Genomic DNA, 27,045 nt, shown 5'->3' on the forward strand with positions numbered 1-27,045 from the left:
GTTCTAGTTGGTGCTGTGTTGTTACTGGATGTGATGTTCAGTTCAGTCTTGCACCAGTTGGCTATAAAAGTGATGATGCATTTCCTGGAACTCTTATTACACAAGTGCTCTCAACTGGAGATGCTTGAGGAATTTGATCTTTGCTGTGATGATGATGATGATGATGATGATGATGATGATGATGATGATGATGCAAGCTGACGTGAACTCCCACATCCTTTTAGGCTAATATTTGGGTTGGAATGTAATTATCCTTCAGATCTCTCACATTTCTGAAGGCAGCTCTTTGCTTTAAACCAAAAAAAAAAAGCCATTCTTCCAAATTGCACTAAAAACACATCTTTCAGGGGGACAGAATCCTATATGCCCAACTAATGTAGACCCACCGGATCAAAGGATGTTGACTCGCCATTCAAAGTTTGATCCAATGGATCCGCTCTAGTGGAGAAAACCAATAAATGCTGGTGAAATACATAAATACAAGTTCCTTTAGAGATGTGGTTGCACTTTTTGGGCCATTGCACAATGGCTATGCACAGTTCACAGTTGCGTAAGCAGAGTTCAGCAAGTGTAACTACGGCACACGGATGTGAAGCCAAAGGTTAGTCTCAACTAAGGCAGATCCGTTGGATCTATTGGACTTACCTGTGTGTATCAACTCTCCATTCGACAACTGACTGAATGAGTCTACTTCACATGGACCTGAATTCAAAGATTAGTCTCAACTAAAGCCAGATCCATTAGATCTATTGGACTTACCTGTGTGTTGGAATCAAGTGTGACTAATGGAGAGAGACGTTGTAGCACCTTTGAGACTACGTGATAGAAAGAAGATGGCAGCATGACCTTTCATAGATTAAAGTCTACTTCCTCAAATGCATCCTACAGAAGCTCATGCTGCCAACTTCTTTCTTTCAGTTAGTCTCAAAGGTGCTACAAGACCTCTCTACATACTGATTCTATAGACTAACATGGCTTTATCTTTGAATACTAACTCTGGTTAATGGAGAGAGAGAGGTTGCAGAATTCAGCCTTCCTTGTTGCAGAATCTGTTGCAGAATTGTGGTGCGAATTGAATTATTTTCGAGCATAGGCTGCTGAGCGGGAAATGTGGACCTCCCTTTGCAGCAGCCTGATGCGCCGGGCATGATAGGACCCGACAGGCGGGTCCACGTCTCCGTGCGTCTTCTGGATCATCCCAGCCCACATCCCCTTTCTTCTCCCTTGCAATATTTATACAAGCTGACACAGGCCGCAGTGTTTGATGCATAATGGATTGTGAAAATGTGTTAGGCTGCGTCATTTATTTAACACTTTAAATATTTAGATTCTCTGCAGCTAGTTTACACAGACTTCTCCTGTGCTGAACTATTTATAAGATGCTGTCAACTTCTTGTCCAAAAGTGAGTTGCATCCATCGGGGGCCCCAGGCCTTGAAGAAGAGCAGTTCTCGCACGGTGCCAACGGGCTCCTCTTTGGGGCTCGCGGCCTGGATCTTCTCAACCGCTGGCCTTGTCGAGAAAACACCCAAATTGGCATGTCTTGTTCGGAGCTGCTTCTCTAGACTGTATATTAGGTTGCCAGGTCAGGACAATACCAGGCCTTGAATATTCAGAGGCAAGTCCTGAGATCTAGGGACAACCCACCTATTGTTTCAGTTTGGCAAGGACAGTTCCAAATAAATCTTTGTGCGTTTTGGGGGCTCTTTGGCCATGTTCTAGAACAGTTTATTCCTGACGTTTCGCCAGCATCTGTGGCTGGCATCTTCAGAGAAATGCCAGCCACAGATGAAGATGCCAGCCACAGATGCTGGCGAAACATCAGGAACAAACTCTTCTAGAACATGGCCACATAGCTCAAAAAACCCACAAAAATCTATGGATGCTGGCCATGAAAGTCTTTCACTTCAATATCTTTTGGACTACTATACCCAGAATTCTCCAGCCACCATGGCCATCCTTTATATCTAAAGGATGACGTTTCAATTTAGTTATCTTTGCTTCTAAGGAGAGTTCAGGCTTCATGTGCTCTAGGACCCCATTGTTCGTCCTTTTGGCAGTCAATGCTATCCACAGAACTTTCTTCCAGTACTACTTTTCAAATGTTGATTCTCTTCCTATCGCTTTTCTTGTTGTCCAGCTTTCACAACCATACATAGAAATGTGAAATGCAATGGCATGGACCATCTCAACCTTAGTATTACCCTTCAGGGTCTTGTCTAGTACCTTCATAAGTTTTGTCTTCTTCCAGTTTCATGACTACAGACTTCATTTTGATCATAGCATAGATAATCTTCAACACTTTCAGGGTCTTTGTTCTACACTTTAAAGCAATACAAATAATCGGTGATAGTTGTTTTTGTTTTCTTGATATCCAGCTGTAACGCTGCTTTTCCACTTTCTTCCTTAGTTTTCTTCTATAGTTATTCCACGTCTTTGCTATTTTGTGCAAGTCGCATGGCGTCATGTGCATATCTTAAACTGTTGATGTTCCTTTCTGCCAGTTTTTACGCCTCCTTCCTACAAGTGTAATCCTGTTTTCCATATGATACGTTCTGCATATAAATTAGACAGCTGAGGTGCTGATGGGAAACCATTCTGTTTCTCCATATTGTGTCCTGACAGTGACCTCTTATCCGAAGTATAGCTGATGCATCAGAACAATCAGATGTTGTGGCGCACCTGTTTCTTTGAGAGCAAACCATAATTTCTCATGATCTACACAATCCAAGACTGTGCCGTAGTCCAGAAATAGCTGTATTTATTAAATTTGGCTGGGATCTCTAAATGGAGGAGAAAATCAGTTCAGTTCATTTATGAAGAATTAACAAAAAGAAAATTACAGATTGCTTATTCTGTACGGAAGGAATTCAGGTCTTAACATTTCAAAGTTAAAAAGCAAATGAAACTGACAGATTGTCCCATCCGTATATACTACATGACATTGTGTGTCGGTAATACTGGTTCTGAAAACATGTCACATCAAATGAAGTCACAGATAATAGACAGATAGGTACACACACATGCGCATCTACCTATGTATACTTAACTTAGGTGGGTAAGAGGTGTATCGGATTATGAATAGTGTGGACCAAGAAGATACAGAGGAACGTACCTCCCTCTCTCATCAAACTAGAAACTAGAAACTGAAACTGAATTGTAATTTAGGAGCGGTCACAGTTCTGTAAACAGTGCATAGTGGACTATGGAACTCACCGCTACAGGAGGTAGTGATGGCTGCAAACTTGACTGGTTTTAAAAGAGTGGATAAAGTCATAGCAATTGGATCCATTGGTGGGTACCAGTCCGGGTGGCTATGTCTCACCTCCAGTATCAGAGGTGCAATGCTTCAGTATTTCATTTACCAGGGAGCACAAGATACAGGATGCAGTTATACTCACATCATGGAGCACATGCGCATTACACAATTACTGCATTGCAATTTCACTTTAACTGCCACGGCTGGTAGCCAACCCTGGTTCGTACTTGGATGGGAGACTGCCAATGCATACCAGCAGCTGTAGGCTCTATTACAGAGAAAGGTCCTGGCAAAACCACCTCTGAGGATGGCTTGCCAAAGAAAACCCTATGACATCCGTGGGGCCGCCATTAAATGACAGGTGACACGAAGGCATATACACACATATAGATGAGTTCTGAGTGTGAATTATTTTCAGCGTTTTGACCTCTGCAGTGCTAGAAATTTGAAGGAAAATTTCATGGGGAGGGGGAGAATTATTATTTGGGGGGCAATGCTTCCCTTTGTAGCCATGACCTGGAAGGGGGGGGGGGGATGGATAAGACATATCTTGGTTACTCAGCTCCTGCAAAGGGGTTAACATTTGAGAGTGGCTTAACTCGGTTAAATGAGGCCATTTACAGCTTGGCAACCTATTCCTGTGACCTTCTCTTTCTCCCCTTGCCTTGGTCTTACAGCAAGCCAGATTAAGGCGTGATCTGCAAGTGTTCTTTGGTCTGCTAAGCTCGCTGCAAGAGGCAGGGATGGAAGGCACTCCTGTCCGGGCGGAGGCAGGATTAAACAATGAAAGAACCTGCCTGGGATTTCCCTGTGACGCGCAATGGGCCGAGAGGAGAGGATCCTGATCTACAGCACCCTCTCTTTGCTTTGCAAGCAAAGGAAAGGAGCAGCAGCGGGGAGCTCCCTGTCCTATAACGTAACACTGGAGGTCCAATGGGAATCAGCTCCCTCCTCTCAGATTTGGCAGCAGGACCGCAGAGATTTGGAAGGGAATTTGGTATTGTTGCCAGACAGCAAAAACAAAAAATGCACAGAAATTGTAGAGTTCCAAGGGAGTTCAAAGGTTGAATTCGGCCACTTTGTTGATGCAAGAAATCTGCTCTTTCAGCACCCCTGATAGATGGGCAATCTAGCTTCTGCTTAAAAATGTCTTCTGGGAAAACACTTCTGACTACACACCCATAAAAGCCTGAAGGAGTTTCTCCATTATGGTGGGAAAATTACTTTGCATGACTCCATCCTAGGGAATCCTGGGATTTGTAGTTCACAGAGGTACTCAGAGTTTTTTTTTTCTTTTGCTAGAGAGCTCTGCAAACCCCTCTGGGCCAGGAGCATAGCTATAGCTGAGATGCAATGGGAGAATTGCCCCTTCCAAATAAGAGGCCTTAGCTACCCATGAAATTTCCCTTTAGTCCCGAAATTTCCAGCACTGCAGTAACTTAAAATTTGAACTGAGTGGTTAGAAATACAGTCATACTTCCACATTTGTGGTTTAAGCATTCACAGATTTGATTATTTGCAGATTACTGCATTTGCTGCCCTATGTGCAACTGAAAATACAAGTTTTCTCTAGGCATTTCTAGTGCTTCCAGCATGACTCTGTGGTCAGTTTCCTCTGGAAACTGACTGTAGAATTGCACTGGATGACCCAGAAATGCCTAGAGAAAACACTTGCACAGTATTTCCAATTTTTGTGTTAGGATGCAATAACTGGACAGCAAGGAAAGCTGACAGGAGGCAAATGAACTCATCTGAAAGGCGGTGCTGGAGGAGATGCTATGGGCTGCCAAAGATGAGCGCACACCAAACTATAAACCCCAGGATTCCATGGGATGAAGCCATTGCATTTAAACTGGCACGAAACTGTTATAAAGTGTGCAGTGTGGATGGACCACTGGTGTGCTGGAGGATGCTGTAATGCCGCTAGTGGGTTCAGCTTCTGCATCTGGAATTCTGTCTTTTCTCTCAGGTATCGAAAAGTCATGGGCCACCTCTCTTTTTCTATTATTTTTAAAAAGAGACTTCATTAGCCGTCCCTGAACAGTTTCAAAAACGTTGTAGACCTTTGCTGCACTGGGATCCACATACGCATGCCCTCCCTTCCAGTGTTTTTGACTCTTGGTTCATTTCATTTTAAAAAAATGTAAGTGGATGCTTGCACTGTGAAACTGCCAAAATGCACTGGGACATTTTCATAACATCCCTGAGGGAGAACTGTTGTTCTTGGAAGCCTTCCTTGCCCTGCTCCCATTTCCGGCTCAGACAATTGTTGGTTCAATGCCTGGAGAGGCTGGATGAAATCTAGTCTCGAAACCGGAATGTTCCTCCGGTCATTTCCCAGGCAGCATCCGTCTCCCTCGGAGCCGAGGCCTCCATGTTCTTGGGATCAAGCCCCGCACAACGCAGTGGGACTAAATGGAGAGAAGATCCCAGGGTTGATGTTTGTGTGGAGAACTGTGCAGGAAAAGGAAGGGAGGGGAATTACCAAGAGATGTCATGATGGGGTGTAACAATGCCACTGTTAGTAGGGTTGCCAGTTTGGTGTCTGTGAGTTGTGCCAGGCGAAGTGGTAACAGTCCAGTCTTATGCATGTCTACTCAGAAACAGATCTCATTGGCTTCATGGTGGTTACCATCAGCCAGTGATGGTAGAAAGCAAAAATAAAGGTTTTCTCTTGACATTCATGTCTAGTCATAACCAACTGTAGAGGGTGGCCCTCATCTCTCCTGCTAAGTCAAAGATCTAGCATTGTCCAAAGATGACTTTGGTGGTAATGTAGCCAGCATGACTGCATGGAACGCTGTTACCTTCCCACCTAAAGTAGTTCCTATCTGTCTACTTGTATTTTCATAGAATTATAGAATCATAGAGTTGGAAGAGGCCACAAGGGCCATCCACTCCAACCCCCTTCTGCCATGCAGGAACTCTCAATCAAAGCATCCCCGACAGATGGCCTTCCAGCCTCTGCTTAAAAGCCTCCAAGGAAGGGGACTCCACTACACTCCGGGGGAGAGTCTTCTGCTCTCAAACAGCTCTTACTGTCAAGAAGTTTCTCCTAATGTTGAAGTAGAATCTCTTTTCCTGGAGCTTGCATCCATTGTTTCGGGTCCTATTCTCTGGAGCAACAGAAAACAAGCTTGCTCCATCCTCAATATGACATCCCTTCAAATACTTAAACAGGGCTATCATATCACCTCTTAACCTTCTCTTCCCCAGGCTAAACATCCCCAGCTCCCTAAGTCATACCTCATAGGGTATTTGGAAATGGTGGTGGATTGAAACTAATGTATATGCCTGATCCTTGCCTGTATGTTTCTTCCCTCTTTCGTTCTTTCTTTCTTTCATTCGTTCGTTCATTCTTTTCTCTTTCATTCTTTCGCTCTCTTTTTTGTAATGATAATTTAAAAATCCTCTCTCTCTCTCTCTCTTTCTCAGAATGATTCTCAAAGCACATAGAGTTGATTCGATTCATTTTGAATTTGGGGATTCGTAACAAGTGTATCATCATCATCAGCATCACTTAGAGTAAACATTGGTTGCTTTCACGAAAATGGAAATTGCGTGGAAGACCTGGAATGTGGCACTTGACAGCGTTTATACAGATTAGGCAGAGAGTGAGAAATGTTTCAAAAAGTGAAAAACAAGCCATTTCTCCATTTTTGGAAGGAGAAACATTTTCGGTGACCTCTATAGTTCTTTGGACTTCCATTAATTAGTCTTCTTTAGATTTCTTTTTCCATCGTAAGGGAGGTATCATAGATATGGCTATGTGATGCGATAAAATAGTATTTCGAGAGAGGGATAGGAAAGGCAAGTGCGAAATTCCAAAAGCGAAAAAGGGAACATTGTGGATCAAGATGGATGAAAACAGCATGTGTATGGAAGCATAAGGCCATGGAGCATTAGTGACCTTATCTGTCGCACCATCAAGAAGACTAGACTTGGCTTTGCTGAGCGTGAGCCTTAAAAAGACTCCTTTCCAATAAATCCAGTTTATGCTGTCATCAAATATATACTGGCTTTGCACAAAAGATAGGAAGGAAAGGAGAGAGACTTACTCTCATTCTGCTCATTTAATGCGGGTTTTGTCATTTCTACTTGCCTACAATTCATTCCTGCTCATCCTGTATGAGCAACTAAAGGGGCAAACTTGCACATCTAAAGGTGACCTGCAATAAGTGAAAATAAGCAACTTGGCAAGGAGTTGCTGAATGAGCACAAGGAGACATTTTCTGTAGATATGAATGTAGCCAGCAAAGCAAAAAAAAAGTTATGGAAAAGGAGGAAGACAAAAATAAAGAGCAATGTACAGAAATGGTACTGATGGCGAGAAGTCCTGGATGGTAGTGGGGCTGATGGTTTAGAGGAAAGGGAGAAGCTGAGGTCCTCTTTAACCCCAGCAAGCAGAAATCCTCACCTGTTATGCTCCAGCTTTCCATCAGAGTCAAGATCTTGGATAGAGGAGACATGGAGCATTTGGTGGCTTGCAGAGAATGGGAGACAGTGGCGAAATGTATGGCAGTAGCTGGATGCATAATGGGGATATTGCCATTTGGGGGTTTCTAGGGGTCTTGCACACATCTAGAAGGATGAGGACATTGTTTATCCAGCTATAGGGACACTGCTGGATGCTTCTCCGCTATACCTCACCCTTTCCATTGGTCACTAAATGGCAGTGTCAGAAGGGAGGCTGGGGACCAGGTTAATTTCAAAGGGTTTGGGAACTTTGCGCAAGGGAAGTTAACTCAGGGGGTGTACATACAGCCCCTAAGGGGCGGCACGATGCTGCCCCTTTTCTAGCTGGATTGGGGTTGTGGCAACCTCATGTCGCAGCCCCGAAATGGCCTTTGCAGGGTGCAAAAAGGAGCCGCAAAGGGTGCCATAGCCGCATTGCCATGGCTTGGCGGCACTCTTTCGGCACTGCGTCATGCAGACACAGCACTGGAGGAGCACTGCGATACTGAATGCTGTGTGGTGCAGCATGCGGAGTCATGGTGCCATGGGGACAGAGCCGGGGCATACATCATGAGGACACTATGCCCTGACTCCACTCCCATGCCGGCTTTAATGGCTGATGTGTACAGGGCCTCACTAGGGAGAAGAGAAGCATCAAATACTTTTATTTGTTGAGCTCCTCCTCCCTAGGGTTTTCCTTCTCATACTATTTCTTAGTCAGCCAGAGCAGAGGTAGTGTGATATGGATTCGGTGAGAAGATTTAAGTGCAAGGGTGGAGGTAAGCCAGGCTTTTAGGTGAGAGTCTTCCGGTATCTAGACGTTTTCTCTTCCTCTCTCCAGCCACAAAATGCGCTTCCCATCATGTCTAGGCTGGAGTCGGCCTCGATCGTGAAGCTTATTTTCTGTATAATGTAAGTAGGATAAATGCATTTATTAATGGGAATGCATTTTATGCAAGGAGTGTAGGCTTAGCTTGATGGAGACCTGCATTGGCTATTTACTGTTTATAAAGATCTGCTTAGACCAGTCAATCCAGAATCCAGGAGCAAACAGAACACAGCACCAGAGTAGGATCTTGGAGGACATCTAATCTGACCCTCTTCTTGGTATATATTTATTTATTTTGCAAGATTTGTGGTATTGCAAATCTTGAGTGTGACAGGAGAGAGTGTGTTGTATCACAAGTTTGCTGGGGATAGAAAACACTGGTGGTGTTCTGCCTTTTCAAAGGCCAAAGGCCTGATGCATCACCTTCCAAATGAGGAGCTCTGCCCTACGTCTCTTGCACAAGGAGCAGCTAGTCTTGTGTTGTTGTTTTTTGTGCAATGGCTTTGCTTAGGAATCCAGTTATGTCAGCCACTCAGGTCAGAGGGAAGCTATTATTTATAGCCTTTTGGCAGCCCATGCGTTTTGCTGTTGTTCTTCCATAGATGGAGCATGGGGGCTGGTGATCGAGGAACATCCATTTTACCCTTGCTGGAAGAAGGGACATTTTGTGATTTGGGTCTGGCCTTTGCATATGTCTCAGAGGCCAGGTTCCTATTACCTTTTAAACCAGATCGCAAATTGGTTTGAACCAGTTCAAATGACCCTAGTTCCCACTTGAAGCAATTCGCTGAAGCGATTTGGAGGGGGGCGGGCATGCACTAGACCCATTTAACCCACATCTTTTTGACGTTGACTTTCCCCCCATGTCTTTTTGGATAAATCAATTCTGCGCAAGCGTGAACCAGATGCGGATCAGAATCGATTTAAATTTGCCCTTTGGCCGGCTGGAGCGGGTCCATTTTGAATCAATTCACGCATGAATGTGAACCCCAAGTGGATTATTTTAGAGGGGAAAATGCAAAAATGTAGTGGGAACGACACTCCACTGTCGAATCGATCCATCGATTTGGATCGCACACCGATTTACCTGTAAGTGGGAATGAGGCCTCAGAGACTCTTCCTAGAGCAGGGGTCGGCAACCTCTGGCCCGCGGGCCGGATGCTGCATGTGGAGGCCTTTCGGCCAGCCCCTGCCCACTCCTGCCGCTGCCGCCGCCACCAATTGCGGCTTTTCGCCACTCCGGCCGCCGCCATTTTGTCTGAGGGACAGCAACCCGGCCCCCGGCTCAAAAAGGTTGCCTGCCCCTGTCCTAGAGGAATGGATTCCTGGAAGGTGCTTAACCAGTTGGGCAGCCATCAGGTTTCAGCCTCTCTGCAATGCAAAGGAAGGGCAGTGGGATGGATCTTGCCCTTTCCAGTAGGCTCAGGCAAAAGCAAAAGGCTGCAGCATCTCCCAGCTTGTTTTTCCTTCCTCGATAATAACTTTTGCCCTCTTGACCACACTCTGATGTCGCTTGGCCACATGTGTCCAGGTTTTCATTTGTGAAGTGTTGGAAATGCCCATGACGTTTCTATCCCTACGCCAACTGACCTCATTCTGAATTAAACTTGTCCCTCCATATTCACTAGGGTTAGGGGCACAAGACCACTGTGAATATGGAAAAACAGCAAATAACAAAAACACCATGTTTTTACCTGAGTGGACACCTCTCTAGGCATCTGTAGGTTCTCCAGCGCAACTCTGTGGTCAACATCCGACAGACACTGAGCGTAGAACTGCGCCAGAGGAGCTACAAAGGCCTAGTAGAGTATCCTCTCTATGAATCTCTAGGTCTTTTGGTGCCACTTTTAGTTAAAGTTGACCACAGAGTTGCACTGGAGGAGCTAGAGATTCCTAGAGAGAACATATTAATCAAATCCATGATTAATCAAATCTGCAAATATCTAAGCTGCACATATGGAGGGATGAGTGTATACCGTGAAGGGTTTTCTCTTCCAGAATCTCAAGACTTTTGCCCTGAATCAGTTGTAGTTTGCATGCCCAACTGGAATATCCTGGGGCCATTCGTTCCAGGTCCTCATTATCGGTTCCTGCATTTGCTCTGGGTGGATTGTTTGCAGTGAGTTCTGATTTCCCGTTGATTTCTGTATGCTCACGATGAAGACCTTGCTATTTATTTCCTGATGCAAAAGAACCTCAACGGTTCCTAATTACCCGGGGTCACCGTCAGAGGTTTTCGCCTCAGTTCCTGCTGCACCCATAAATTGGATGTACAAATTGGGAAAAATAAAAGGAGATATCTTGTCACCTGATCTTTTTTCATAAGGATGTAAACAAGCACCGCGGTTTACTAATTCATTAATTCATTCAACATGCATTTGCTGGGGGAAAAACACCATATACCTTCCCTTTAGTTCCCTTCTCCTGGGCTTCCTTGGAAAAATAGTTCAAGCAACAGCAAAACATTATTAAAATAGCTGCCTTGAGTCCCTGTACTGGGAGGAAGGTGGGGTATAAATAAACATAACAACAACAACAACAACAACAATAATATACAACAAGCTTATTGATGGCACAGTGTGACATCAAATGGTGAACAAAATATCATGAAAGAGCATCCCTCTTTCACTTAGAGGCCTCTAGATGTGTTGGAGTACAAGTCCCACTATCACCATTTGACATAGTTGTAGTGGCTCAGGATGATGGGAGTTGTTGTCCAACTCATTTGGAAGATATGTTTATAGAACATACAGTATATCCAATGCATCTGAGGAAATATACCAAGTCTACGAAAGCTCATGCTACGTCTTTCCTATAGTTAGTCTCAAAGGTGCTACAAGATCCCTTTACATGCTGATATTCCAGTCTAACATGGCTATGAATGTCTCCAAATATTTACAATGTTCTGCATAGCTCACCAAATGCATTTGAAGGAAAAGATCTTTAAACCTCCATCTTTGAACCGTTAAAAAAAAAGGTCCAGATTACCACCTTGTTGTACATTTCCTTCCCCATCAATACTGCAAGCCAGATAGGAATGACAAATATATGTGTTATCAATGGGGTGTAGCAGTAAAATGAACATTTGATCCTATTTGTCTTGCATCCTGGGCTTTTATGGAGACTAATGACAGCTTATGGGTTTACATAAGGAGGTGAAATTGTGGAAAGAAGAGACAGGGCATTACAAAATCGCTTTTATTTCTGTCCAGCTGGGAGGGTGATTTGCACACAAACCTCCTCCCTTCGCCTTTCCCCGCCACATGCATGCAGAGACACACATGCTCACGCATTGGGCTTGAAAGCGCCCTCTGAAATGGTGAGAGCTAGCCATGAAGTGAGAAAGCTGAATTGGGAGAGTAGGATCATCTGGAAACACCCATCCTGCCCTCCCCGCCCCATTGCAGCTTCTGCGAGAACCCTTTAAGAGGATTAGTGGAACAAGAGTAATTCATCAGAATGGCATTATGTAACATTACCCTGAGAATTCCTTCTTTTGAGAGTTTTCCAGGTATCGGGATAGTGCCTAGCTCCTTCCGAGGCCTCGCTGCTTTGAAGGATCTGTGAAGGAAAGGTTTGGGGTGCTTTTTCACCCCATCCTCCTGAGGGCTGGCTTGACTTCCCTCCTATGCAAAGGCAGCCTTGCAACCTGGGTGGCCACCAATGAGAAATTCTCCATGCTGCATTTGAATGAGTTTCGAGCCATCTTCCGGAGTGCACTGATCTCTGTGCCGAAGAAGTAGTTGGGCTAGCATTTCTGGGAACAACCTCTTCCAAGTCAGGTGTGATGGGAATTGCCATCTGAAAGGTCAGGGAAAGTTGCACTAAACCAGCTGTTCTCAACCTGTGGGTCACGTCCACTTTGGGGGTCAAATGACCCTTTCACAGGGGTCGCCTAAGACACATATTTCCAATGGTCTTAGGAGCCGAGACACCATAATTTTAAGGTTGGGGGTCACCACAACATGAGGAACTGTATTAAAAGGTTGCGGCATTAGGAAGGTTGGGAACCACTGCACTAAACTACAGTTGCCCCTTTGAACTCGTGGGGGATCCGTTCTGACCCCCCATGAGTTCAAAATCTCGTGCATATTCAATGCAATAGGCTTGAGTGGGGCGCGTGCATGAAGGGCGTGTGCCACAGACATGCACCCCATTAAGATTAATAGCAGTCGCCCATCCACGGATTTCCAAGTCCACGCATTTCAAGTCTGCGGACTTGGAAGAGCGACGGTATTCTTTGTTAGCCTTTCTGCCTGCCCATGTCTCCCTGGCATGGGCATCTCTGTCATGATGGACAGATTAGTTTCTTTCACATCCATGCTTGGCATCCTGTGCGTGGCCTACATTTGAGTCCATTGGGACTTGTTGTAAATAAGACACTGTTGACAATCACAGCACCCGCTGTTGCTGTGTTTTATTCCAATTCTGATGATGATGATGATGATGATGATGATGATGATGATGATGATATTTCAGAGGGGAGTTACACTGCACTATGGAATCAATATACAGTCCTCCCTCCAAATTCTCAGGGGATCCATTCCACCACCACCCCTCTTCCCATGGATTTGGTAATTTGTGTATATTCAAGCCCCATAGCTTTGAATGGCCACATGACCCTGTGTGTGGCCATGTGCATGTGTCATGGGCGTGTGCACCATTAACTTTAATGGAGGTGAATAGTCAAAACTGCAGATCTCAAGTCCGTGAAAACAGAGGGGCGACTGTACTGAATACCAGCATATGAGATACATATTTTTACTGGGAGGAACTGACTACTACGTGTCCTATCGAGCAGCCAAATATATTAAGTTAGCTCTGACCTAAAGAGAAGCTTTTACATTGTTTCGTGACAAGATATAATCTCAGTTTTTATTGTGTATATTTTACTACCAGTTTAATTGTCCTCTTTTAGGTTTAACATGGCATTGGATTGTTTTACGGTTGTATGCAAAAGCCTGGTTGGCTAATGTGAATAAATAAACTATAACATAGCTGTCACATCGTTGCAGAATTCACAGAGCGGACAGTGCGGACTGCACATTGACACACTACTCTGGGCACATTCTTATACCTCTGCAGTGGTTCCACATGCACAGTTCTGCCCCAGCCACCATCTACTGGTTATGACTTTAATGCGTTGTTGGGAAAAATAAATCCCTCTACATGCATAACGCAACATATGCCTGCCTATGTCACCCAGAGGATTCTGGCCCAGAATTGCTGTGAAATGGAGAGGAAGGGAGGAAACCCTGCAATAGTATATTCTCCAGCCCTGGAGGGGATAGCAACACTCCTGCCGGCAATGCATCTCTCCTTCTCTTTCTTTCTTCGAATCTGGGTCACAGGTTGGGGGGGAAGAGGGAAGGGATCTTGGCAGGGTTGCCTCCGCCTTCCACAGTCCCACACATCTGGCCTTGTGCATGTTATCTCTGATGTGCAGTGAGGATGACACATTGGCTTGCAATGCCTTCCCATTAGGGATAGAGGCATCAAGATGCATCCTTGCCTACTCTCTCTTCTGCCCAGTTTCCATAGCCATTAATGTGTTTTTTACGCGTACTTTCAGATGAGTATTTTTTTTCATGTGCAATTTACAAATGTGGGTTTTTGTATACAGCTTTCCCAGATATATGCAGCAATGAAACTGGGAATGGGCACTGCCAAACTCAGAGAACTGAATGATCCAAAGGCTAACAGTTTTGACCTGCTAAATATATTGTTATTAATATTATTATTATTTATATTGCCTCCCACTTTTTCCCCAGCCCTGGGAATCAAGGGAGTTTAGCAGACATTAAAACAGATACATGTTGAATGTCCTTTATCCTCAGCTCTGTCTTTATTCTGATATGGGATAAAATTGTACAATTTCATTGCAAATTTTATTGTGAAGTAGACCAAATGGGAATGATGGTGGTGACAATGACAATGATTGGGAAGGGAAATGAGATATTAAAATATTTTTTAATGGTCAAAAAGATTGTTTCTTGAGTGTCAGGAAATGCTGACAAGGAGAATCCAGGAGAGAATTTTGGCAGTTTAGGACTTATTCTGTGAACAGTTTGCACATAGGTTGCTTTGTTGTTGTTGTCCAAACAAGAATTTTTTACACAGAAAGTAATATCTCTATGCATAAGATGATGTTTTCTGCATAAAAATATGGTTTAGAATCCACAGATGACTAACATTTAAGGTTGTGGCGAGAAATTTGGAGGCGCATAGGCAGTAAATGGTGAAATCTTCAGTGGGCAGTTGAGCCACTCCTGCTAGAGATGTGAACTGTGTTCACATCTGGAGGGCTTTGCAAATTATTCTGTGTCTCAAATCTGTTAGTAGGTAAGGTGCTACAAGCTTCCTTTTTGTTTTTGCTGCAACAGACTAACATGACAACACTTTTGCAAGTGACATTATTGATTTGGGGTGCATTAAACTGCACCATTCTTCTTCTTGGCTTTACTTCGTGAATGAAGATTCAGGAAGGACTCATCTGTGCTTTCTACAAGCGCGTTGATGACATTGGATGTATCCTTGGAGCCTGTGCAATGGATTTTTCTGGTGGAGCACAGCATGCACAGAACTGGCCTCACCCTTTAAACCAGAGGTTCCACTGCTGAGGCCTTGACAAGCATGGAGAGTGGCAGCGAGGTCCTCGGGTCGTAGGTTTGAGTAGAGTTTCCTTCTCTTAGATGGTTGATCTTACAGGGTTAGACGAGCACCATCTGCCTGGGTTTGGGATTAGAGTTTTCCTTCTCCTAGGATGGTTGCCATAAGGCTAGAGAGCCCACCCTGCCCTTTGGTGCTCTTGGTCAGATCCTTCGGTTGTGACTTGTCTGGCATGGGAGGCCCTACCGATGGCTGTTATACCACCGCCAGCATAGCTCACAACTTCATTAGGGTACGCAAGCCTCTTCCCCCACACAGTCAGAGCATAGCTGGAGGGGAATAGGAGGCTGGAAGATGACAGTTAAGGAGGGAGGGGCTTCTTCCTTCGGGCTATCCCTGGTGGAGCTGGGTCTGCCTGATCATTAGTATACCTGGATGCCAATTCAACTGTCATAGTTCTGACCTTTAGATTCATGAGATCTACTGTTTTGTGAAGTGCTGAGAAACCTCTGCTAGAAAGCTCCAGTTCAATTGATTGTGGGTATTCCTTTCCAAACTATAAATGACATGGATGGGTCCATGACACTTAAAGTGGTATCAAACTGCTATAGTGGTACTGTCTGAACACCTCAGTTCACTGGAAAAAGTGGGAGGGAGACCCAAACAAGCCGCTAAGGGACTGTCTCTTGCTTGGTGTCCTTGATCCCAAGATGCTTTGCTGAGTCAAACAGCAGCAGCAGCAGCATATATAAAGGATGAGAGTTAAGGGTGCCAGGCATTAGCTGGCGATTAATGGCCTTCTAAGAAGAGGTGATAGATGCAGATAATCCAAGAGGGTTTATCTGATTAAGTACTGTTTTGCTAAGATTCATATTAACACAACATTCTGCCTTATAGAGAGAATGTGGCCCCCACCCAGACCCCATTTGATGCCAATGCAACCCATGTGGGAGAATTAAAAGTTTTGTTTTATCTGCTTAACTTCACTTTGGAGATGTAGGAGAGGAATGCACAGGCATAGAGGGGATGGAACTGTTGAATCGTGGCATGATCAGTTGCATGCCATGGGCAAAGAGAATAAAATTCTTCTTGCTGTCTTCCTTGGAAGGACCAGAACAGGAGGAGTCTTTCTTGTTGTGGTTGTGGTTGTTGTTAACTGTCATCAAGTTGACTTCAACTATGATGACTCTATGAATGAGAGACTTCCAAGTCACCCTATCTTCAACAGCCCTACTCAGATCTTTCAGACTGTGGACTCCATGACTGAATCTGTCTATATGGGATGCCCCTCTATTCCTACTGTTCTGTATTCTCAAGTACTGTTGGGAAAGAAGGCATCACTTTCAATTTACCTGCTTGGGTTTAAGTGCCTGCTCTTTGGATGCATCATTAGAAACCGGCGCTCTCATTGATCGGCCTCCAAGGTGATGCCATGCCAAGGTCACCCTCTGTGACCAATTTATGCTTGGGCAGGCACCTTCTCAAATATGCCGGGTTGTAAAATTATATTTGTAAGGGGTCACCTTTGCAGAGGACAATCCGATTGCCGAGAGGTGACTTTGACCATATTTTTAGGGTGCGATCCACGGCAGCAAGATTTATCTCCACCTTTAATGGAAATGTTTGCATCAGGGACAATGGCAGCAATCCAGTTTTATAATGGAAGCCATAGGAGGGCTGACGTGTTGATAGTTAAGGAAACCTCTCTTCCTTTGGTGCAAGTATGGGGCAGTTTGATACTGAGGAATCTGGGAAGCATTTGTATTGAACAAACTACAGGTGAAGAGGTGCCACCTAAACATTAGGAAGAACCTTCTGATGGTAAGAGCTGTTCAACAGTGGAAGATGCTGGTGGAGTCTCCTTCTTTGGAGGTTGGAAGGATAACCATCTATTGGGAGTGTTTTTATTGTATATCCCTGTATGGCAGAAGAGGGTTTGGGTGGTCTCTTCCAACTCTATGCTTTTATGACTCTTTAATGGATCAAACTTTCCATTAGGGCAGGGACGGGCAAGTGTTCAAGGAAAAGGGGCAAATTTCCCTCCTGTGGGCCACAACCACCCACCCACCCTTTTAAAATACCTCTTTCTTTAATGCCAAAGAAAGGCAAAAGTGCCAAAGGAGCATATGGGAAGTGATATGGCATCACTTCTGATTTCCATTTCAGCCAATATACATCTAAAGGCAGAAGTAATTTGAAGGGCGGAGGAGGACTTTGTGGCTGTTTCTATGCATTTTAGTTACCAAAGCCACATATGTGTGCATCGTGCAACTTATGAATGTGGACAACATTTGGATTTTGCAAAGAAATACATGGCTAGGTTAACTGAAACTGGTACGTTCATTTGTTATGTAAGTAGAACACAATTTAATAGCTAATTCCTGATGGTCATCCCTGCATGTCATGCATTTCAGTTGTCTCTTATTTCTGTTTTGAACACCTGGTGACACTGGAGCAGATGAGGCTTCCAGGGGCCCTTGTGTTTATTTCTGCTAAAAGCAGCCTAGATGTTCAAAACAGCTCTTGTTAGCATTGCATCAGGAGCCTGATGTAACAGCAAATAATTGGTGGTGATGGGGACATGCTTTTAAGTGCCATATGCCAGCTTTATTGCATACCCTACATATCCGTCCAAACGGGGGGTCGAAGGTGCCTAAACATAATCGACATAGATTATTTTTAAAATCTTGTTTAAAAGGGAATGCAAAGGCCCAAATCCTGTTGTTAGTCATAACCAGAGTAGACCCTTTCAATCATTTTGGTAACTTGATAAGTGAACCCTTGTTCCATTGGTTCAGTGGTTATGCTTAGTAGGGAGAAGACCAGGATGGAAGCCAAAAAGCTAAGCAGATAAGCAATAAATTAAAAACAAAATTATAATTTTTTCAACGTGAAGTTGAAGGCTTTCATGGCCGGCATCCATAGTCTTTTGTGGGTTTTTCAGACTATGTGGCTATATTCTAGAAGAAGTTATTACTGACATTTCACCAGCATCTGTGGCTGGCATCTGCTGAGAATACATTCTCTGAAGATGCCAGCCACAGATGCCAGTGAAACGTCAGGAATAAACTCTTCTAGAACATGGCCACATACCTCAAAAAACCCACAAAGAAAGAGCTGGCATCTTTGCCGCTCCATGATGCCCCAACTTCAGACTAGCCTAGGGTTGTCAGGATGGAAACTGAAGAAGGCATCTCTTTCCCTGTAGTTTGAATCCATTGCTCCAGGTCCTGTTCTCTGGACCTACAAGAAACTAGCTTGCTCCATCCTCAATATGATGCCCCTTCACATATTTAAAAAAGGTTATCAATAGCACCTCTTAAGCTTCTCTTCTCCAGGCTAAACCTACCCAGCTCCGTAAGCCGCTCTTCATAGGGCTTTATGGTTTCCAGACCATGCCCAATGCCATTTCCCTGTGTCCCTTGTAAGAGCGTCTGCCTGGTTCTGTTCCATGGCCATCCTTGCTGTGGCAAAAGAAAATTCTGCATGTTGTGCCTTTTAGTTTGAATACTTTCCAAACTCTGGAGACTTTGGTCAGCCCTGTCGGCGCTAGCAAAAGCATCTGGACCCTTTTGCTGTTTCGTGGTTATAAGGGAAGAGTCTGTGGTCGGAACAGAGCTGATCATAGGGGCAGGTGGCTGAACAGTGTGCGCCGACAAAGAATAAAATACAGCTGGGTCTCCCCACCTCCAGCCACAAATATTCTCCATTATCAACCAATATAACAATAAGCATTGACTGGCACAGAGTGCAGCCAGTCCTTGAAATAGTCTTGGGTGTGCACCTGGCGAATGCTGATGAGGCTGCGCATGGAACGGATTGCTATTGTGAAATTGACACTATTTAAAACATAGCTTGACAGCTGGGGATGGTTTAATATTTGCATTTTCTTGAAACTTGCAACCAAACCCTCAGTATTTTGAATCTCGCAAGAAAGGCAACCTTCCATCATTTCTTTCCCTCTCCTTTCTCCTAACTTACAAATCCTCTCCTACCTGTGAGCTCCATAGGAGGCTTTTCCTTCGTTCCCTACTGAACATCTGTGTTCATGACAACTTGTGGACTGTCTTATCATGGTTTAATGGAGGCTTCACTTTAAGTGTGTGTATGTGAGAGAGTGTGTGTGTGTGCTTGTGTGTGTGCATGCACATGTATGTATCCCCCCCCCATCAGATTTTGTAAGTAGACACATTTGTTTTGCCAAAGTCCCCTGAGAGCGACTGCAAGCCCAGGCATCACCTGTTGTTTGCGCCAACAGGTGCTATGCCTCCTGCAAGATGCTTGTTTGTTCCCGTAAATGAAAAGTGCTGACTTCTTGTAGCGTTGTGGCTTGCCATTACAATTGACTTCATCTGAACTTCACCTGACCCAAACTTACTGTTTTATCCTGAACGATGGTGGAGGGGGGGAAATGGACACCTCCATTTATTTGCATTCTTCCCTAGAAGGTTGAACCACAATGCCTCCTGCGTTTGTTGCCCCACTGCAAGCTGCAAACAGGGGCTGCGTGTTTGCCCTTGTTGCCGCTAAGGGACAGTCAGCCTCCCCAAAAATTTTCTCTGGACTGTTTTTCTCCACAGTGAGGCCATGAAACGTTGCCGTCATACTGTATTGACTGTTATGATCTTAATTTTGGGGGATGACAACTCCCAAAATCTTCCATCTGGCATTTCGCTGCGCTGGCTGGAGGTTTTAGGAGTTCAGGTTCAAGAAAGTCAAAATTATTTTAGATAATTTTATTGAATATTTATGATTGTAATTGAATGTTTTAACTGGTTTTATACTGTATTATGACGTTTGTCATAGTTTTACTTGATGTGAACCGCTTTGATCTCACGGAAAAGCGGTATATAAATTATTATTATTATTATTATTATTATTATTAAGAAAGTCAAATCCCAGCCTGTGAAATGAAGCATGGCCTATAAGGTTGGATGAATGTTTCCCATCTTTCCTAATGTCGCAGGTGGAGAAAGGTGGCAAGTAAAAACAGGACTGAACAAAGTCACCACATGCTTACATTAGAATGAAACAAGTGCATTTAAAAATGTCTTTCAAACCCTTCTTGGGGGAGACGAGTGATTTCAGTCCTATAAAGCTACATTTTGTTGCAGGACTCAGACAAAACTAGACCTATGGGGTCAAGATTTCACAATATTGTCACTTGAAGAGTTGTGAACAGAGTTCCAGCCACCTACTATGCACTTTTACTAGAAAGAAAGAAAAGTAATGGTCCTTGTAAGACCTATGCAAGCATCCTGTTAGTAGAGACTTGGAAAGGCATAAGTCCAATTTGCACCTGTGTAACTCAACTTGCTGAGTTGTGGCATAGGTCAACATTATCTTCTGACTGTGAAACCACCAAACTCTTTTCCAACCCACTTTTTAAAGCTGCTGGAACCCCCATCCTACCCTTGTTTTGAATTTTGAAAGGTTCTCCGGAGAGAAACGGACAACGCTGGGGGGAACTGCAAGGCCCTGACAATTTATCTGTAACCGATTCTCCTTCTCCTTTATCGACTCATTTCCCCAAAGGATCGGAGGAGAAGGAGAAGGAGGAGAGGCATGGGACAGTTATCAGGTAGAGAGAGAGAAAAGAGATAAGCAAAGGTAAACAAAAGAGGCAGAAAAGCAGCCAGGGCTTTCTGCATCCATTTCCAGCTTTCTCAGACCCATCTCTAGAGGGTTATTCAGAAGCACCAAAAAGCAAAGGTATTACTATATTAGTTACTCATGTGGACAATTTTGGGATTTTGGAGTATTTTGGATTTCGGGGTCTTGGATAAGGGAGATTCAACCTGTATTATTGTTGATAATTTTGACTGAGGTCCCGCATGGGAGATGTAGGTACAATGGCATAGCTATGATTCGTCTCCCAATCCAGCCCCCTGAAACCCACCTTCAAGGACAGGCGGCCCAACCAGGGAAGATAGAGGGGTGGAAAGAAGATCTCTTGAAGATCTCAGGGTCCAAACAGACTTATATGGGTTGATACATTCTGTAAGATGCCCTGGACTTATTTTGTAGGACCTCTTGTGATGATATGCAGGTGAAATAAGGCATTACATCTGCAAAGGTCAGCCACAGAATTCCAGCCCGTGAGTTGCTTGTGATTGACTCATTTTAGTGAAGGCATGATAGTAAGTTATTACAATTGGAACTTAAGCCCGGGACAGATGCTTCCAAAGCAGCATACTAGGGTTAGGGACCGTGCATCAACCACACGGCCCCTAACTCTATCACGCCACGGCAGTGGCATCATGGCGGTGTCCCATCCACACTGGTGCCACTATCTTGATGTAAGAGACACGTAGCGTATACTCATCACTGTGTGTCCCGTACGTCCCTGGAACACCAATGGCGCACTCGTGATGTGCGCCATGCACCATAAAAAGAACCTGGTTTTTCCAGGTTCTTTTTACTCCAGAGGGACACCAAGTGGTTTGGCTGCTGCGGCATCCCTCCAGAGGAAAACATGCCCCTTCCAGTCTGACCTTTTTCAGAGGTATGTACCGGGCCACAGAAGAGGTAATATTCCTCCTTTTGTGCATCAACTGGGACTTTTTAGATGCCTTTTATAGTGACCTCATTAAAGGTGGAGGAGGAATATCACATGGTTCCTGTGCTGGCTTGTTCTTCTGACTGGTGCTCTGTTGTAAGTGTCGAGGCGAGTGGGAAGACAGTGTTTCATTCTACAGGCTTCAGGCTTGTAGTATTCTGATTCCCCGCTCCAGTAATTGATAGTAATTATTTTAGTTACACTGGAGAAATTGGGATATAAAGTCTGTTTTTAACACGGGTATGTTTTTATGCAATTTTATATTGTGTATTTTGTGTGATTTTTTTTTATATAGCTATTTTAATTGTTTGAATTTTATAATAATTTTAAAGGTTTTATCTGTGAGCTGCCTTGGGATATAAATAAAATAAAATAAATAAATAAATAAATAAATAAAGCGGTTTTTAAAAGTGAAAAATTGCAATTGTAACCGGCGTCATTCCTTTCAGGAACCTTAGAAGCTATAATATGTATTATGTCCCAAAATGCTCTCCTTTTCGAACCTGACAAGCAATTTCCTCTCCCTTTTTTAAAAATAAAGGATCATCCACGAAGATGGCTTCTCTGGAGAAGATGTGAAACAGTACAAGCCTGTGGTCTATAGCAACACTATTCAATCGCTGGCTGCAATTGTTCGTGCCATGGACACCCTGGGCATAGAATACGGCGACAAGGAGCGAAGGGTAAGTCGGGAATTGGTAGATACAACCGAACAAACGTTTTGCAAGGAGAACATTTAAAAGAGGGGAAATCAACCCCCCCCCCCATTTCACTTGTTTCTTCATGAGCTTCTGGAGTTGGGTTGAGTCCACTTTGGAGGAATCGTGCCTTGAAGCAGATGTCTCCTGATATCTCCAGCCGCCCCTTTTACAGCCAGATCGGGGCCGTGGCAACCACACACTGCGGCCCCGATCTGGCTCCTTTTTGTGCCCTGGAAAGGTCGCAAGGTGCCATGGCTTTATTGCGCTTCTTTGGCACTGTGTCATGCAGATGCAGTGCCAAAGGAGCATTGTGACTCCAAGTGCCATGCAGTGTGGCACACAGCATTATGCCACCTTAGGGATGGAGCTGGGGCACACATTGTGTTGATGTTATGCCTCGACTCTGCTCCCAACCTGGCCTTTAAGACTGGCGTGTATAGGGTCTCAATCAGCCTGTTATTTATTATTATTATTATTATTATTATTATTATTATTTGCTGATGCACTTTTGTACTAGGCTTCTGTATTAAGAAGGGCTCCATTTTTTGGACACAACTATAGCGCTGTAGTTCTGCTTCAGCTACCATGGCAAGATCCCAGGGAATCCTGGGCTTTGTAGTTTAGGAAGGCGCTGGTGTTCTCTAAGGATTCGAAAGGCCTCTCCTTAAACTACAAATTCCCTGATTCCATTGGATGGAACCATGGCAGTTAAAGTGTAGCCCGGCAGTTGTCTTGCACAAAAGGGCTTCGCCCCCCAGGGCACCACGACGCTGTGCGCCGCAACACATGGCGTGTGGCGTCATGGTGCTCCTCCGGCGCTGCGTCCGGATGACACAATGCTGAAGGTGCGCTGTATAGCCTCGACACCATGGCTATCGCGCCCTGGAAAGGCCAGATCTGGGCCGCAGCGTGCAGTTGCCAATCTGGCTGAAGAATAGGGCTGAATGTTTGTACAGCCCCATAAGAATTCCTACCCACCCTCCATGGTTTCCCCCCAGATTTCTAGCACTGCAGAGAGTGAGACACTGAAAACCATTTATAGAAAATGAGGCTGGTTCTTTTCGGATATGGAGGCAGTAAACTCGTTGGCGGGTGCAAGGTCTGCGAGATTTATTCCCTGGCAGATATTTCTTACAGGTATTAAACACAACAGAGTCTCTCCCTAAAGCAAACCCTGTCAAAGCCACTCGCGTCTCCAGTCGGCTGTTGGGAGTCCAGAGAAGCCAAAGCAGAGATATAGGAGGCCAACTGTGCACACTTTGCCAGCAATTCTGGCCTGTGCTGAGCTCTCAAGGGCTCAGGGGGTTTTATAGCCTTAGCATCCTGGGAGAAATAAGCTATGAAAGTTAACAAAACAGTCTGGGAAGAGTAGCATAAGGGGACAAAGTGCAACTTTCCTGCAAGATTTCCCTCCACAGCCACACCTAGACTTTATATTTATATTCCAATACGTGGGACAATAATTAAATATAAAATCCCTGTTTAAAATTCATGATTTTTGGTTCAGGTACTTCCTTGAATTAGTCGAGGCTTTTAGTTGGCAGCTTGTTCCTGGAAATACTAGCAATGATCTTTCCCTTATCCAGTTACTTCTGTATTGATTTTTGTGAGTTTTTCAGGCTATGTGGCCATGTTCTAGAAGAGTTTGTTCCCGACGTTTCACCAGCATCTGTGGCTTTGGCATCGTCAGAGAACATGGCCACATAGCCCCCCAAAAAATCCAAAAATCTATGGATGCCAGCCATGAAAGCCTCCGACTTCGTATTTCTGTATTGTTCAGTCTTCAGTGCTGCGCCATGGCCTCCTGCGGAGTCCGACATGACTCAGGGTTGGTTTGCGCATGCACATCAATTCGTCCTTTTCTCTCACATGCTGGTGACTTAGAGTTGATGCCCCTCGGTGACACGAAAAGTTATTCTTATCCGTGGCACTCGATCTGCCAGGGTGGGTTGACATGTCGAATGCTCTCACTTGACCTGGCCCATCACCAAGAAGTCCTGAACATTGCGGGAGGGAGGGAAGGTGCGAAGTAGCCTCATATGGCTGCGGGGTGGCAATGTCTCCACTTGGAAGCGGAAAGGGTAAGTTTGGAACGATGGGTCTTTTCAAGAATCTGCTGGTGGCGAAGAGAGCTGCAAAAAAGCTGCCAACACCTCCTAAAACCCCAGGTATTTTTTTTCTGGTTTCTGCCTTTGGTGTCGTGGCATTTGCATGTTAAAAATAACACTGTTATCTTTATCCATGGAAAGGGGGAAAGGGAAAGAAATGGAGTAGGTTTCTTGTGGCTTTTTCGGGGTATGTGGCCATGTTCTAGGAGTGTTTATTCCTGACGTTTCACCAGCATCTGTGGCTGGCATCTTCGTTCTCTGAAAATGCCAGCCATAGAAGCTGGCGAAACATCAGGAATAAACTCTTCTAGAACATGGCCACATACCCCGAATATCCCACAAGAAAACCATGAAAGCCTTCGACCACAAATGGAATAAGATTCAGCTGGTCTTGTTTATTGCCCTTCTGTCATATCTGGCCTCTTCTTACCTCTTATCCTTTATTTCAGGTTGGTTGGCAGCAGTGATGCCTGCTTCTCTAAATAGCAACTCTGCTCCCCTAAATGAAATATTCCTTCCATTCCCGCATTAAATAGCGTTGCGGCAAGTGGGATGTTAAAAACGGTTTGCGCATAGATCTCTATGGCTTCACATTCCCCAGGTCACTTTGCCTGCCCCTTTGCTTTGGGTGGCTAAACTCTTATTTTCAAATGCTTAACTGAGGTTTAAAGTTCCTGCAGTGCTAGAAGTGTGCAGATTGAAGGGAAATTTAATCAGAGGAGGCAGAATTCTTGCTGGAGGGGAGCAATGCCCTCATTTTGTCCCTCTTTTGCTGCATTCTTGGAGATGGGGAAAGCCAGGGGCCATATGTGACCCTGGATGCCTCCTCTGTGGCCTCCAAAGCCCCCTGTTACTCCCCCAAATCACCCAACCCCACACTATTTTTTTTCAAAATGGCCCAATTTTCAGATTATTATTAACTTTAAAGGACCCAAAAAGTCACCCAAACATATACCTATCCCCCCTACAAGCCCAACACATACAACTCTCCACAGAACCCACATCGTAGCCTCCAAATGCTGCCATTTTGATCCATATTCTTCTTCAAAATGGTGGCATGGTGACCTGTTGTTGTAGATGGAAACGGATCTGGATGTAGGAGATATTAATCTGATCCAAATTTTGGAAAGAACATCCTAAATGCAAGCTTCACGAGCTTAAAAGTGGGCTGGAAGGCCTCTGTGTGCTGAAGCCTTTGGAATTTAACAGTTTGGTTTGCAACTAGGTAAAGGGCACAGAATATTAAGGGCAAGAATCTGTTAAGCAAGAAACAATTACAGTCTCTACACACACTGTGTAAAATGTGTACAAAACTAAAATTCTCTCTCTTTAAGTTACAGACGTAATATGATCATAATGCCAGGCAATTTTGTGTAATTTCATTTCCAAGTCTTGATGCATGAACCCTCTCAACTCGGTTGGCATTTGGCTCTGTGTTTTAAAGTTTTCTCTGGAAGTATTGGGGGAAAATAATTATCGTTCTCAGAGAAGTCTGCGCCAGCTTGCTTGGTTTTGCCAATGGTGCTATGTGCCAACTCCAACTCCTGCCTACCGCACTGGCAGGGTGGCTCAGCCTTGTTTGGTCTATAGCTGCCCCACATTGTCTGCCCAAGTGACCCCCTGTACTTTCTCCTCCTTCACCTCCTGCTTGATTCCCTTTGGGTGGCCAATGTTTTCAAATAGGAGGACGTTGGGTCAACATGACATTAGTCCAGCTGTTCTGCCCGCTAGCAGGTGCACCATAATTCCAGAATCAATCATGTTTAATGCATTACGGATTAGATGAACAGCCAGATAGGGCTTTGGTATTAATTGATGGGAGAGAGAAAAATCTTCTAGACTTAGCCAATCCTGCACTGGCTTCGCTGGACTGGGCAAACTCACTGAAGGCGGTGGCAGAGTGGGCAGTTCGGTGCCAACTCTGATGCAAGTCAGCATGAGGAATTCACTTTCCTGAAAACCACAACAGTATTTTTTAAAATCAGGTTTCTAGGAGATTTGCTATTGGCTTCTTCTAAGTCCAAGAGAGAATTTGTCCAAGGTCACCCAATGGATTTCCATGGCCAAAACAGGGACTCAAGTCATGGTCTCCTGGAGACCTATACCGAAACCATTATACCACACTGGTCCCCAGGGCAGGATAGCAATTCTTGAGAGGACGTTTGCCAATGCCTTCCTCTGAGGCTGAGAGAGTGTGACTTGTCCAGTTTCACCCAGTGGGTTTCCATGGCTAGGCAGGGTTTCAAAGTAATCTAGCACTCAAACCAAGTTGGTTCCTGCTTTGCAGAAGAATGCATGTGTCTTTGCATCTTAATTAAAATGCATTAGCATGAAGATCCATAAAGATTAGTTTGTGGATAACTGATCAGGCCAGAGCACCTGACCTACCAAAATGCATGAAGAGTGGATTATGTGCGATCTGTACATCACTAGTCATAAGGATTGATCTGCAATGTGAAAAGAACAGGGAAATGTCTGATGGATCTTGGGGAAGCATGGACCACTGTGTCCATGAGTGTGCCAGAA

General features: G+C 44.5%; 1 protein-coding gene across 3 annotated transcripts in view; it reads left to right on the plus strand.

Moving 5' to 3' along the window:
* The window catches only part of LOC149306046 (guanine nucleotide-binding protein G(o) subunit alpha), a 104,431-nt gene that overhangs the window by 24,445 nt on the left and 52,941 nt on the right, over window positions 1–27,045 (plus strand). For all 3 annotated transcript variants that reach the window (XM_089540382.1, XM_089540379.1, XM_089540381.1), the window contains exon 3: window positions 22,252–22,393. In XM_089540382.1, the coding sequence (XP_089396508.1) occupies window positions 22,252–22,393 (142 nt within the window). The remainder of the gene's footprint in view (window positions 1–22,251; window positions 22,394–27,045) is intronic.

This window comes from Sceloporus occidentalis, unplaced genomic scaffold (genome assembly GCF_023333645.1).
Source record: "Sceloporus occidentalis isolate IW3139 unplaced genomic scaffold, rSceOcc1.0.p SCAF_10, whole genome shotgun sequence".
NCBI lineage: Eukaryota > Metazoa > Chordata > Lepidosauria > Squamata > Phrynosomatidae > Sceloporus > Sceloporus occidentalis.